This window comes from Toxotes jaculatrix, chromosome 15, assembly GCF_017976425.1.
Source record: "Toxotes jaculatrix isolate fToxJac2 chromosome 15, fToxJac2.pri, whole genome shotgun sequence".
NCBI classification, from domain to species: domain Eukaryota; kingdom Metazoa; phylum Chordata; class Actinopteri; family Toxotidae; genus Toxotes; species Toxotes jaculatrix.
In genome coordinates, this window is record NC_054408.1 from 17,674,902 (window position 1) to 17,690,483 (window position 15,582).

Below are 15,582 nucleotides of genomic sequence, written 5' to 3' on the forward strand. Positions count from 1 at the left end.
GCCTTCCTGTTCTTGGATTGTTGGACTATGGAGTCTGTGGACACATTCAGAAAAGCCTGCTTCCTTGCCCTTAAATTAAACTGATTTAAATTCCCGATAAGTATGCCTTTATCTCTTCAACTGTGATCTTATCATCCATCCCTTCTACCTTAAGATAGGTCACTGTATCATCGCTATGATATTAAAGACATTTGATGTGGGCTCTAGTATAAAAATGTGACATTTTGCTGCTGTGTTTACAATATATTTGACCAAACCAAAACTGGTTTACCTAGGTGTTTTGGTATTTGCTGTCACTCTGAAGTGCAAAAATTCAAAGACTGTACTGTACTTTGTCCATGAATGTAGACTGATTGGTGCCGAGGAGCCATTTATTGCTCATTGTGCAGAACAGTGTCCATCCATCTGAAAGGGAATTAGTTATCACAGGCCTACAGGGAGTCTTTATGGAGTATTGTTTCAGAGAATGACTTACCCCAAGCTGCTTTGTGTTTGCTAGACGAGAAACATCAGAAGCCGGCAGAAGAGACAGAGGCTGAGAATGAGCTGCAGTTGGGGGTTTCATCTATCGTGTAAGCTGCACAATATCTAGACTCCTTTCTTTATTTATTTTTTCTGTGTCTGTAGCCTGTGAAGATGGGCTATTACAGCCATATAATGGGCAGATGATGAGCACACTTCCTCCCTACATATGCATTGTTTGCATTTCTTCCCATATGAGGACCCTCATGTGTAAAGTGAATGAATATATTAAAAAATCAGTACTGCGTGTCTAGTATCAACCCTTACCAAAAACATGAACCTATGGTTCAAATCCCAATCTCAACAGCAAAAACAAACCTTATGCCTAAAATGACCCTATAAGAAAGTGAGAACCTTCCTAAAAAGCACCACTTCCCAAAATATCCTCAGTTTGAGAGCTTAAAATTAAATTCAGCCTCACCATCTCTTTATTTACAGAGGAGGAGAGTGCAGAAGAGGGACATGACATCCCACATACATTAGGTCTGACGAGTGATGGAAAAGTTTCCCGTCAATACCAAAATAACAAATATGCAACAATAGTTACAAAAAGTCTCTTATTCCATATTTTTTAGACATGTAGAGGTAAGCAGTAACTGTACTCACATATCAAAATAAAAGCACTCATGCTGTTGATTGGTCCCCTTCAAGATTACTGATTTTGGAACCAGGGCAAAAGAAACAAATTAACACAGCCTAATAGTATATTAGTTAGTTATTTTTATTTATTTGTTTGTATTTTGCTTGTATTATTGTATAATTGTATATTATTATTATTATTATTATTATTATTATTATTATTATTATTATTATTATCATGACAGTAGTAGTAGAAGTAGTCTGGATCAACTGAAAAATGAGATGGACCAGGATGTTCTCCAAATTTCACGCATGCGCAATAGATATATTTTCTAGCTCGTTAAGCTACCAGCCAACTAGACAAATGTAAGCTAGCACAGATATAAACTGGACAAAGAAGCCTTGTGAAGACACTGAGTGAAAAAGAGTTTAAAGTAACCCAGGGTGAAAGGAGCGAGTGTGACACAAAGCTATATGCGTTATCCGATATATATGGAAGTATGAAATTGAAAGGTACGCCGTCACCTTGTCTTTTTAAACTTTTTGTGAGCATCACTGCAGAGATTAGCTTTGGCTAGCTGCTAGTTAGCCGCCGTTGTTTTTCCAGCGGCAGACTGTACCAAAGCGTGAAGGTTTATGTTAGCTTGGTTAGTTAGCATCATGCTACAGGAATCAGTGAAGGCCCTTTGTTTTACACCGGGTAATGCGGGATATACACAGGGCATTAATAGTTTAAGTCGAGGTATCGTTAGCTAGTTTGTGTTCCAACAAAGGATTAACCTAACTAACGTAAGTCTGCCTGGTTGGATGTGGACAGATTTATTGTTAACAAGCTAGCTGAGTGTTAGCTGCATTTGCGGTCCAAAGCTAAAGTGAAGTTAACATTAATCTTGCTAATGATAACATTAATGTTAGCTAGGGTTAGCTAAATACGTATCGCACACAGAATGAACAGATTCGCGAAATGCAGTTATTTTCCTTTTGGATTATTATGGTAATTCTGGATTAATCTATCTTAAATGTTAAAAGAAGACAAATAGTCAAGCGACATTGATGATGTTTTGGGAATTAGTGTTGACACTTTAGCTGATGTTACGCTAACATTGAGCTGTTGCTTTCTAGTGATTTCGATATATTTTTTTGTATTAAGGGTAGTCACATCCGCTTACATCTCGAAGAGCATATAAGGCTAGGCTAGAATAAGCTGAGAAGTTTCGTTAAAGATATAATCAGATAACTTTCACCTAATGTAAACTAGCTAGATGTTTTCCCGGATAGCATCACTTCTGTTGTGGGAAAAGCAAGGTAGCACGACTCCAGCTAACGTTTTAGCCAAACAAAGTTGCAGGTGAATTTTGAGTTAGCTAGTTGAACTGACTGGCATATGGGCCGAACAATCAGATAAAGATGAGGCTATACGACAAAGCATAAAATATGCAGTTAACGTTGAACATGGTAAGGTAGTTAAATCCTACACAACCTGTGTGGGCTACCAATCCGTTATTTTAAGTGATCCCCTTAATTTTTTAATAACGTGGCATTATTGAATAGTTTGAAAGCTCTCCAATGGTTTCAATTTGTTAAACTTGGATAATTATATCATTTGATAGCTTTGACAGGTTTGGGGTTTTGTGAGTACTCCAATTTTATTGCCAGATGCTCCAGTAATGTTGTGGTAGTTCAATTACTTTTTAGATAGGCTGATCAAGGCCTAATGTCTGTGTCTCCTTTTCTAGAGTGGAACATGGAGATGGGGCCATGAAGGATCCTGTGATAACTTAGAAAAACTCCATCGTTGTACATTTCAACCAGTCAAGAGGTGATGAGAAGGTTTTTATTTTATTGCTTGTGCTGCATGATTCATTTTTTTATATTTAACCATTATAGCTAAAGGTGGCAGCAGTGTGCTGTACAAAATAGGTGCTGAACTTATCACTGCAAGCAAATGCCTGTATACTCAACTTGAATGTTTCACCATTGCAACAATAATTATTCGTGTGATTTGAAAGTCCTTTATGTCGTGGAGGCAGGTTTCAAGTGTGAAAGGAAACATATCAGCAAAGACACCAAATGTTCTTTTATAGTCCTCGCTTGCATGGTCATAAGTTCACATTGTCTCATTCTCTAGAATATTTGGATTACAAAAGATAAATGAAAGAGAATTTCAATGTAAATAGAGAAAAACGCTGGAAACATGTGGCACAGCGCATACACACACAGGGACAGCCAGGCACATGTGTGTGCGTGTATATATGCACATGTATAGTTTGATTCAGAGAAGTGGGGATTCTAAGATGTATATTGTAAATCATTCTGTGGGAGATTCGCATTGAAAGGAGAAACGTTGGAGAAGAGATCTGGTAGAGCAACTGTAGTTCCATCAGTGTGATCCTGTCTCTGTCTGCATGTTCTTCTTTGGGACTCTTGATTCAAGTGGTGTTTGTGTACAGTACACTAAAAGTTTGTATGAAGCATGTTTTAAAAGTAAGGATACAGTTGTGTTATATTTGTAGGTTTTTACTTCTGTCCTCATTTGCCAGTTGTCTAAAAATATTCTGGAGCAAGTTTTATACCTTTTAAGAATAACAGGAAACACCCTTACTCTGAGATTGCTTGATCAGAGGGCTGATAGGGTTTTAGAAGCTTTGACATGAACTTCACTTTGTGAGAAAGATTAAATGAAATGTGCTGCCACTCTAAAGGGGATGTGTCCCCATAGTGTCAGGCGAGGGGGGAATGTAAAAGACTTTAAAATATGATTCAGCTTTCCTAAACATTTGCCTATGTGAACGCGTCAGGTTTTGTTATAGCTTTAATAGATGACTTAACACTCACATACATGAAAAGTGGTGTGTGTGTGTGTGTGTAATACATATTACAAATATACAGTGACATTTTCTTTTGCCACCATTATGTGCAGAGATTTGCTGGCCAGGGGTTAGTGAACAATGTTGCATTTCACCTCACCAGTGAGTCGACAGTGTGACCTGAAAAGTTGTTTTTCCACTGACTGTTTCCACTTTAATTATCTAGACAGCAGTTCATGTGTGTCCTTCTTCCTTTGCTTATTTACAAAATTAATCAGAGGCTACACCGATCAGCCACAACAATAAAACCAGTTACCGGTTTTAATGTTGTGGCTGTGATCGGTGTCATACTAAGATTATGGAGCCTAATACTCAGTACTAATAGAGACGAAAGTGATGAGAAAACCTATGCACATGATCACACAAGTGGCAAGTAAAGTGAGTGTCTCTCAGGTGTCACACTGAATTTGTGATTAGCAGCACAAACTGGTCTAAACTGGTCTTATGTTTATTTTCTTTCTTGAATGTCAAAGGATTATATCTCTTATTTTGAAGTCCCTTTTTTGCCTATCTGAATGATGTATATGTAAAATTATGTGAACAGTTCAGGTTCCATGTAGATTTCTCCATCTTGGAGAAAAAATAATATGTGGCCTTTGTAGGCCAGCATTGTGGCAAAAAGTTTACTAGTACAGTAAATAAAGGAGATGAGGTTATTTTGTACTGCAGTTGTTCAATATTTAAGTTCTAGGTATTTTTTTAGATAAAACTGGTAACTTTAAAATTAGCCTGTCAACTACAGTATTTTACCTCCAACAATAAGACATCAGTATTTGGTTTGCCCCATTTGAGGACTGCAATGTTGCTCTACCTGTTCTTTCATCTCACTAGCTAGTTATTGGCGTTTTGTTGGCTTTTTTTTTCTTTTTATTTTGACAAACACACCAAACACGCTCTTGTATACCATATGTAAACCCTGTCATTTGATTTTCTTTTTTACTTGTGTCCTTGTTTCTCTTTTGTTTGATCTGATGATGTTGACAATGTGAGGACGTGCATTTATATGTGCCACATAGTCAGGGATTTCAAAATTGCAGCATCTTTGTCAGTAATACATGTCAGCAGGTACTGATATTAGCAAAATCACAGAATGCACATTTTGTTGTATAGCATGGATACATTTGCAGTCCTAATGACTATACTCATGCACTGCACTGGATTCACTTTGTTTTACCTTTGCTGTGAAATGCAGGCTTTTCCCCCCATCACAATCAGAATTCTAGCAGACTGAAGTTCTCGTGAAGCACTTAGCCATCTTGATAATGTTTTCTGCCGAGCTTATTCAGTCCAACCAGTTTAAACCATTGGTTAAAAAGAGTGAATGTGTTTCATAACTGAAAAATGCTTTTCATCTGTGCAAAAATAATGATACTTACTTTCCTGAAACAACCAGTGCTTTTAAGGACGTGAGTGAGTGGTATCCCTAAGCCAGCGATGTCACGGGTTCCCACCCCTCCTCCTCCAGGGGAGATGTCAAGTGGACCTGTGGCAGAGAGCTGGTGTTACACACAGGTAGGAACATAATGCAACTCATTGTATCATGTTATGTGCACAAACATGACAGATTATGTCGCAGGCACAAATTAGATTGAGGTGTGGCTTGTTAAATAGTTGCAAATCATATCACGGTGCTGGGGAATCCCTGAACACTGTTATTTTTTTCCCAACTCATATACCATATTTTTATTTTTCTCCTCTTTGTCCTAATAGGCCTTTTCAGAGCAGACCATTTGACATGTCTTATTAGGAAAACCACAGGTGTTACTAATAATATTAACAATGGTTATTTTCTATTCAAGTGTCCCAGTAAGTCATGACAGTGTGACAGTAAACCAGCATGAACAGTAGCAGGACCTTGAAACTGAGGCAGCTGAATGGAATTTAGCTAGCATTAGTTTTATTATTTACACCTGTGCTTTTATTGTAACATGAGGAGTTTCAGTTCTGAAATCAGACCTGTTGTTTCAGAACAGTAAAAAAAACTTAACTGAAATTTATTTTTATTTTTTTGTTATTTTGCGATTTAAACTGGCCACACTGTCTTAATTATTTTTCAGTCCATACTGTCTTGACAAAGTAAAATCTTTTTACTTTATTTTAAAAATGGGAGGAAAAGAGATTTGTTCTGATGGGTCTGTAATTTTCTTCTTCTGGTTTCAAGGTCAAGGTTGTGAAGTTTTCCTACATGTGGACCATAAACAACTTTAGTTTTTGCAGAGAAGAGATGGGCGAGGTGTTGAAGAGCTCAACCTTCTCCTCTGGTCCTAATGACAAAATGAAATGGTTAGTACTCAAGTTAACCGTCTCTCTGGAGTTTATGTATTTGCAGGGCTTCTGTGGCTGTGAAAAATCTTAATAACTTGTGATTAAATGTGGGCCTTCAGAGTTTGGGATTTCACATCCATACTTAAATGCGTTCAGTTTTTGGATTTATCTATAATGAGCCATTTTGTCACTTCCCGTTTCATGTCCTTGAATTTCCCCAGACATAGAGATGAACGTCTTCTGAGAAGTCTGTATGTTTTTATTTTAGCGTGGGAACACAAAATGATAATTATTCAGTTTCTCAAAACAAGAGAAAATCACCCCTGAAGCCTTGTCATAGTGTTGTTTTGACAAAACGGATAAAAGCAGTCATGACTGTCTGCTCTAGTTTGTACGATTACTAATGTGCAGTGGCATCTGTTTACTTTCCAGGTGTCTGCGAGTCAATCCAAAGGGACTTGATGATGAAAGCAAAGACTATCTGTCATTGTATTTACTTCTTGTTAGTTGTCCAAAAAGTGAAGTCAGAGCAAAGTTCAAGTTTTCTTTGCTGAACGCTAAAAGAGAGGAGACAAAAGCGATGGGTGAGTGCAAGCAATCAGATGCATCACCACATTCACCTATTCTACATATATGGTGTTTCTTGTATAACACCACTTCTGTTTTTTTATTTTTTGTTAACTTGTAAACACAACGACAGTAACAAGACATTGTTTTCTTCTTGTTACAGAAAGCCAAAGAGCATATAGATTTGTGCAAGGTAAAGACTGGGGCTTCAAAAAATTTATAAGGAGAGATTTCCTCCTCGATGAAGCCAATGGACTCTTACCAGATGACAAGCTCACTCTGTTCTGTGAGGTAATTGTTATACTGTTGCTTTCCTTTTAACACATAGCCACACTTTCCCTTTGAATTTAAATGCATGTTTGTTTACATAAGAATGTCACCGAGATTTTAGCCTGCATATAGAATAAGCAGCAGGGTTTTCACTGCCATTATAAGACTTGGATGCAGCGTCTAAGCTGAATGAACAGGAAAAAAATATGCTGAGACACGTTTTGCTGTCATTTCTGCTTGTGCTGCCTCTGTCCTCTCATCTGTTCTCTGTCTGAGTTTCACCGTGGGCGTGGCTCTGGCATCTCCTCCACACACACACACACACACACACACACACACACACACACACACACACACACACACACACACACACACACACACACACACACACACACACACATAAAGCGACACAGTGAACCACAGTGAACGAGGTGAAGTGAAGATAACGTGTTACTCGGGGCTAATAGGTGTTTTTCCAGATGACTGCATAATTTCAGCCAGGAAGTTTATAACAATGAGTCCAAAAGGATGGTTTCAGAGTCACACATCACAGCTCCGTTGTGCTAACATTGTGGATTTAAGTCGTAGCTCCTACAGATAGTTTGCGTGTGAGATGTTCAGGAGACATCTGCAAATTCTATCTATAGAAAATAACCTGGGTTACACTTTCCCCCTCTAACCACAAGTAAATTCTCAACTTGTGGGAAACACTAAGAGCCGATTTAAGTGAACAAGCTGCTCTGTTGACTTTTTTTGTCATTATTATTTGCTTTGTTTATTTAAGATATTTCAAACTTTTTTTTTTTTTTACATTTCAATGTCTGAATATTCATAAGAGTTCAATGTTATTTCTATTTGAAAGGGTGCACTTATATTGTTATTCAATTAGATTATTACATTAGTGCCATAAAATTGTTTTAAAATGACAATGCTTTCGTTTATCGCAGTTATTTCTGGTATATCCTCCAACAAAAGCAGTTATCATGACAGGCCTACGAATTAGTCACTCACTTTGGAAAGTCATTGATTAGGCTGGCATTCATTCATATGTCCACAGAAGACAGTCTGTCAGCATTGTGCATATTTTCTTTCTTTCTATTTTTTTTTTTTTTTTTTTTTTTTTTTTTTTTTTTTTAAGGTGTATGTACTACCTTGTAAATAAATATGCCTGTATGATGTTGTGTAATGAAATAGAAATGGTTTGGAATTTGGAAGCAAATTATTAGTAAACTCACTGAAGTGTCAAGCATGTGGATTTGCTAAAAGGTAACTATGTAGAATTTATGAGAAGAAATGTGATTTATGTCTGCAGCAAACACAAAGAGGCAGTAGTGTCGGACACAGCCTGTGGTGTTATTTGGTTATTGTGATGACACATCTCTCTGCTGACTGGCTGAATAGACATGATGATGGAATGCCAAATCCATTGACGGGAAAAGTTTGAAATCAAAATTGCATTAGTGAATTTCAATGAAATTCACCTATTGAATGTGATTCTGTTCGGCTTGTGTTAGACTCGTGTTCCATTATTGTGAAGCGGGATCAGATTCCTTAGCTGCTGTTGTGTTGTATGTGGCATACAAACCATTGAATTGTTGCATTTGGCATCAGAAGCAGATCATTGTTGTATTGAAGCATTTAAACCCCTGTTACCTGTAGTGCCTCAGTGAATGAAGGCTAGAGTCTTTTATTCTTGCACGTTTACACCTGAGTGTAAGCTGTAGTGCCATTTAACTACAAACTTATTAATGGCATTTGCCTCAAATTACATTAGAATCTTAGGCAGTGAAAGGCTTCCTCCCTCTCCCATCATTTGCAATGACTCTCGTTCTCGAAATAATTAAATTCAGTGTGTCAAGAAGAATAAATGTCTCCTAAAATGTTCTTTCAAGGGACAAGTTAAATGAAGTTTCAATGAATTTTGATGTAAATGCAATTGGCTGAATACTGCCAAGATGAGACAGCGTGCCAAGGAGCAGTTCTAGAGAGATTCAGCAGTTTCAGGGAAACTGCCACTTTGAAAAACAAATGGCATTCAAATTAACGACAAAATGCCTTTTTCAGCAATTAGGTGCAAAGTTAATTAATTTCGTTTTCAAACAGTTGGGTTTTTGCAAGCTACAGTCCCCCCTACTGTAGGTTCTTTGAAAATACATGTTTAAAAAGAGCAAGTTAAACACAAATGAGGTTTTTGTCCAAGGTGAGACATATTTGTTGCTGGATTTGTTAGTATGTTTGGCCTTGATGAGACTGCTTCAGGGTGCTCTTCTCTCTGTGATGTTTCTCATGTTACAGGTAAGCGTTGTCCAAGACTCTGTTAACATTTCGGGCCAGTCCAACATGAACATGCTGAAGGTACCAGAGTGCCAGCTGTCTGATGACCTGGGGAACCTATGGGAGTGTTCACGCTTCACAGACTGCAGCCTCTATGTGGGAGGGCAGGAGTTCAAAGCCCACAAATCCATCCTTGCAGGTAACACCCTCCTCAGCCCCTTCCATCCAGCACTTTAGCAAGCAGCACCTAGGTGAAAAGCCTCAAAACTGGCTCCAGCAAGACACGTCTGTGCCTTGTGGAGAGCCGCAAGCACCTCGAAAGGCTACGGGGGGTCTGTTTTCATGGCTTGATTTGTAGCAGCCTAGTTCTGCAGTGGCTGCTAATCCACCCTGCTACCCCTGCTTGGCCCTGCTTGACCCAGATGATTGTAGGATCCAGGAGATGGAGAGGCTGGCTCTCCTTTACAGCTTGTGTCCATTAGACATGGTGGCAACTGCAGTAGTCAGGGGAAATGCTGACCAAGTGGCAGCTCTAAAGATTTTGCAATATTTTAGAGCTGTAGTCGTTCAGTAATAATAGTTCATGTGTCCTGTTAAATGCTGCTTATTACTGGTAAAGCTTCTTTCTCTGATAACGTGCTTTGTGTTTCATTATATTTATCAGTGTCTGATTTATTTCTCTGACAGCGAGGTCTCCAGTCTTTAATGCTATGTTTGAACATGAAATGGAAGAAAGTAAAAAGGTAAGAATAACTGGTTATAATCGCTTTTTGTCATAGGTCATGTTTTAGTAAACATTATCCCATTACCTCCTTTCATGGACATTTTTTTTTCCAAGCTCTTATGAGTAGTCCGGTGACCTTTGTCCTTTTTTGCAGAACCGCGTTGACATCAGTGATGTGGACCCAGATGTCTTTAAGGAAATGATGGGCTTCATCTATACAGGAAAAGCCCCAAACCTGGAGAAGATGGCAGACAATTTGTTGGCAGCAGCAGATAAAGTAAGTACCTAAGAAACTGAAACTTTTCATATTATTTTTGTAAACACCTACCTCCCTAAAAACAGCTTCTTGCTATTTTAGGCTTTGTTAAAAGCAGTGCAAAAAAAAAAAATCACCTGCTAAATCCTGTGTTTAGTTAGACTTTAGCTGGGTTTTGTACTCCAACCTTGGAGTTTCACAGCTATTTGTAGCACTCTGTGAATGTGTTCTATGAGAGACTGTCTGAAAATGTGTGCTGTTATTCCCAGATGTAAACTAAAATATCATGTCTCTTCTTTGTCTGTTATGGCCGGCTTTTCACTCTGTCTGCACGTGTGGCCGTTTGAATCAGATACAAACACTTTTGTTTTTCTGTTGTGGTCGGACAGCACGTCTTACAAACAGACCACAAACCAGCCCTTCAGCCACATGCTCCAGTCTGACATTATCTCATGATGCAACTCTCACTTCATTTCTCACAAATGAAGAGGTAGCATGTCTCAGCCACTGTGTTTACAGTATTTAGTAACCAATTAGGGAAACCAATTTGTCTTTGTGTTTGAGCATTTATTTATTTATTTATTTATTTTTATTTGCATTTTCAGTCACATGTTGGCTTTTTTGGCTGTTTCAGGCTTGTGTGTCATTACAAGGTATTATGTCAAGAATCCTGAAACAGTAATGTTGAGATATGATAGTCATATCTCAACATAACACAAGGTATAAATGTATACCTTGCTCTCTCTGTTCTCTGCTGCTCTCATTTTCACCTTTGTTTAGAACATGCTTGTGCAGAGCATGAAAAATTTCACGTGTATATTATATTTCAGTACAGCTCTTTGACTAATACTGGTGTATGTTCTTTGATGCTTATATCTGTGGTGACTGTTAAATAAGTTCTGATTCAAGTTAAAGGAGCAATATGTAAGTATTTCCATTTAAAACATTCAAATATTAACTAAGCTTATCAACAGAATGTGAAGAAATAACAATTTTGACATTATGTCAAAGATCTATAGTGTGTGTATTGTGTATGCGGAGATCCTGATGTTAGCATGCTAACTACTTAGCTAGCTGGCTGTTGTCCAATCTTGTGACACCACTTTGGTACCTCAGGAGGCGATAGAGAGTCACAAAGGTGTTCAGCCTGCTCACAGCCCAATGTGAAAGGATGAAGAAGTAGTAATTATCAGTAGGTGCTGCTCTAGCTGCTGTCTTTCATGTACCTCCACTTCTCATGGCTCGCCCTCTACTCCTGCCACCGCTACATTTTCTCTGTCTCTCTGACTGGGAAGACATCATCGTTTTCTGTCAGTTACATAATGAGATTGTAAGATTGTGTTGAAAACGTGATTCTCCAATTTATGCAGGTTTGTCAACATGTCAACAACTGCCCTATCTTGAGGTTACATTTAATCAAGCTAGCATCACCTCAGTCTGAGGGTAAGGGTTGAAACTTGGTTGTGATTAGCCAGTGAGGCCAGTCCTAGAACATGCAAGCAGCATGTTCTAGAATGACTGGCAAATCTTGATGAATTTTTTGGCTATCTGGCGGCCCACCAGGATTTGTCCTGGTGTGCCTGATGGCTTGTCTGAATATGCCTATATTATATATTCTTATGATAAGGGTGGACACCCCAACTTTCTAAGAACATGCACAGTTGTCCAGAAATTATTGGGGTTGTAGTTAGTGATGTTATTTCTGATCTATCTAGGTGTGTGGCAGTAATGAAAATTTCTTTTTCTGATATCTATTATGAAAATGTATGTTAAGAATTTAAAAAACTTGACTTGAAGGTACTGTATTGCTATAAAATAAGTTAAGATGATTTAATGCAACACCATTGCAAATGAGTAAAAACGGGTAAATTCCAAGAGAACATAGATAAAAAAATATTAGAGATTTGATTGGGGTTTTTTAAAACCCTTTTTTTTTATTGTATAATGTTATATTGGCAGTAGATGCACATATGTTAAAGCCACATTTTAAGCTCATGTTAGGTTGCATTTATAATCAGTCCAGTTTTATACCTGTAAAACAATATTTCCTCTTTTTAGAATATTGTATTATAAATATCGTACTGATCGTTAATTTGACAGATGAGTCAAATTCAGCAGTGGACCAGTACACCATGGAGTGGAACGATGTGATTCTTGTTGTTCTAACATTGCACTATATGTGCAATGTTAGAACAACAACATTTTGAATGGGCATTTTGAATCGTGGTTGTTTTTCCCCCTTCCTAGCTGAGGCTAGGAATTATTCTAAAAATTTCAGAAACTGATTGCACCTGCAGCTGTCATTTTCCATCAGAACAGCTGAGACAAAACGTCAAATCATGGGCATCCACGCTGAATCCGGGATGTAACTGCTGCTTTTTGTGTGTTCCCCCCTCACCCGCCACCCCAGTACGCTTTGGAACGTTTAAAGGTCATGTGTGAAGAGGCCTTGTGCAACAGCCTTTCAGTGGAGAATGTGGCCGACACCCTCATCCTTGCAGACTTGCACAGTGCCGAGCAGCTCAAAGCACAAGCCATAGATTTTATCAACAGGCAAGTATCGCGAAAAAAAAAAAAAAAAACTCCAGTGATAAATTCCTGCTGCCATTTCTGTTTACCCGCCCTGAATTCTTACCTTTTTATCTCCTTGCCATAGGTGCAGTGTCCTGAGACAGCTGGGCTGTAAAGATGGAAAGAACTGGAATAGCAAGTATGTAATTAGCTGATATATGTGACACAAGATTAATAACACACTCTTATCTCTTCCCCCGACCAGATGCATTAGAATTCATTGTTTTAGCCCAGGCAGACAGAGTGCTATTTGCCTCTTCAGTTTGAAGCCCCATATCTTTGTATCCAAGTTATTAATAGACTCATACCTGCATAAACCCTGGAAATGGAATATTTGTAGAATTTTAAAAAGAAGGGAGGTGGTCGCTATGGGAAGTTTTTCTTTCAGATGATGTAGTGTGTTATTACAGGACACCTTGAAATGTTGAACTTATCTGTGTCTGTTGCATTCAACATGTGAAGACATTCTGACCCTGCATTAATTTCAGCCTATGCACATACATAAAGCACTAATGGCCCTTTACAAGTTTTACTGTGAAGCTCTCAAATCAAGTTCTCTTTATTTGCTTTGCCATTACGATCTCATTTATGTTTATTGATTTTTAATGTGCACATTCTTATGTCTGAGTGTTAACTTCATTTTGCCTGTGCTTACAGTCATGCTACAGATATAATGGAGACTGCAGGCTGGAAATCAATGATCCAGTCCCATCCTCACTTGGTTGCCGAGGCCTTTCGTGCCCTGGCTTCAGCACAGTGCCCACCCTTTGGTCTTCCCAGGAAGCGCCTAAAACAGTCCTGACTGCCCGACTGTGTCCCAGGACTTTACTGGAGGTGTGAAGCATGGGTTTACAAAGGAAGGACTAGCGAGGTTACCACTCTTATTTCCACCAAAACTGAACACACTTGAATAAAGAAGAGTGGAGCTTTCTGGCCAGGAATGTGGGGAGGCTGGCACGTGGACGACTGACATCAATGGATTGGGGGGAAAAAATTGGTTCAATCAGTGTTGCTTGCTTTGCTTCCCCAACTGAATTCTGTTCAGTCCGGGTAGCAAGTCAAGCTGTCTGCTACTGTTTTTTTTCCTGTAATTTTAAAAATGGCCTTAATATATCTGCCATTGCTCTGGAGTTGCTCTAGAGTACTTTGTCTATTTTACTCTGTGCCTGCCTTGTCACAAAGACCAGGCCTCCTCCAGGTTGCACTAGTTCCCATGAATAGTCATTTTGATATGGAGTTCTATAGGAACGTAACAAAAGTTTAACTAAATGGGAAATATTATATATATTTGTAATGTTTAGCCCGTTTTGTGACTAGACATTAAAAAGCATGAACACTTTCAGTGCAAGGTCAGTTCTTTACACTTTTTAAAAGATGTGTATGCCCCATATTGATGGCACCATTTCTATGTAAATGACAGTTGAACATCTTCAGAAGACCAGTGTACAAGAAAGTCTGTTCTATTGCGTATTTGTGGGGAAAAATAGTAATCTTTCTGCCATTATGAAGACCCAGTGTCAGTCCTAATAATCCATGTAAGACCGAAAAGTGTCTGTACCTTGGCCCTAATATAACAAAACATTGGAAGTATATGGAAGTATTTACTCAGTCTCCCATTTGAATGACATATTCCAGATCATACGTCTGTGAACCGTTATAGATTAAATTTTAAGAATTTCTTTCCTTAGTATTGCCAACTTGCAAATATATATTCTCAATATATTGTGGTTAACAAAAAGTGGAGAGACTAATGCATGGTCATGTTATTGTCAACGAAAGTGTCCAAGTACCAATTTTGTTTTTAACAATTTATTTTCTGCAATTATCTGACATATTTGTGCAGAATTAAATGAATTGAGTATGTGCAAAAATTTCCTCTAACATGCTTGGATATTTGTAGGATGCTGAGCATCACTTCTACTGGCAATGTTATTCTGTGTTTGAATGGGGGGGGTTGTCATGTTTATTCAGTCCGTCTCGTATGTAGTGTGGTGTGACAGACACTTGAGGATTTTGTAAATTAAAAGAGTAGCATCATTTTTACATGATCTTACTCATCATTCAGCGTCATGTTGAGATGTTGAAACTACTTTTGGTTGGAAGCAAAAAAGATGTTGTTGTCTGCAAGAATGCCTGCATTAACCCATTAAAACATTTTCCAGCAGTCTGAAGTGCCCCAGGTTTGTTTGTTTGTTTGTTTGTTTTTTAACTGCAGATTGTTGAACTCAATTTGACAAGAGATTTCAGTGTGAGAAAGTATGATTATTATCCACACCGTCTTTTTTAATGACCATATTAATGGACGTGCATGTCAAGTAGAGATTTTTTTTTTTTTTTTGGTCTTGTCTTCCTCCACTGGTTTACCCTTAAATATGATTAGAAAACAACACCACAGTGATAATCAAAAGAAAACATGCTTATGCTGTATTAGCATTGTAACACGGTTAATGTTGAACCATATTTTTTTTTTCCCCCCTTTGTTTTATGTGTGAATGCTCAGCACAAGCTCTAATTAAAGTGAACGCGAGGCAGCTCTTTCCTGCTGGAACAGAGACGTCTTCATCAGCAGCTTGCTGATCCTCATCCGCCCCTCTCACCACAGATACTCAGCAAATACCTGATACCATCTCTGCTTTAAGGGTGCCTCTCCAACCTTCTATCTTCCTCCTTCGCTTTCCTCAACCAAT

At 38.3% G+C, this 15,582-nt stretch overlaps 1 protein-coding gene across 1 annotated transcript; it reads left to right on the forward strand.

Moving 5' to 3' along the window:
* The first annotated feature begins 1,452 nt into the window (after positions 1 to 1,452).
* On the forward strand, positions 1,453 to 15,059 carry spopla (speckle type BTB/POZ protein like a). The gene is made up of 12 exons (XM_041057552.1): positions 1,453 to 1,614; positions 2,838 to 2,920; positions 5,362 to 5,480; positions 6,130 to 6,251; positions 6,666 to 6,817; positions 6,964 to 7,091; positions 9,366 to 9,543; positions 10,032 to 10,087; positions 10,223 to 10,345; positions 12,735 to 12,877; positions 12,981 to 13,034; positions 13,553 to 15,059. The coding sequence occupies exons 3-12, from the start codon at positions 5,403 to 5,405 to the stop codon at positions 13,695 to 13,697; spliced, it is 1,179 nt and encodes a 392-aa protein (XP_040913486.1). The 5' UTR covers positions 1,453 to 1,614; positions 2,838 to 2,920; positions 5,362 to 5,402; the 3' UTR covers positions 13,698 to 15,059.
* The last annotated feature ends 523 nt before the right edge of the window (positions 15,060 to 15,582 follow it).

Bases quoted from the DNA above. Each gene is read 5' to 3' on its own strand.
- spopla (XM_041057552.1), top strand. From the start codon at position 5,403: ATGTCACGGGTTCCCACCCCTCCTCCTCCAGGGGAGATGTCAAGTGGA. The intron at 5,481-6,129 runs GTAGGAACATAA...TCTGGTTTCAAG, and splicing joins AGAGCTGGTGTTACACACAG to GTCAAGGTTGTGAAGTTTTC. The intron at 7,092-9,365 runs GTAATTGTTATA...CTCATGTTACAG, and splicing joins AGCTCACTCTGTTCTGTGAG to GTAAGCGTTGTCCAAGACTC.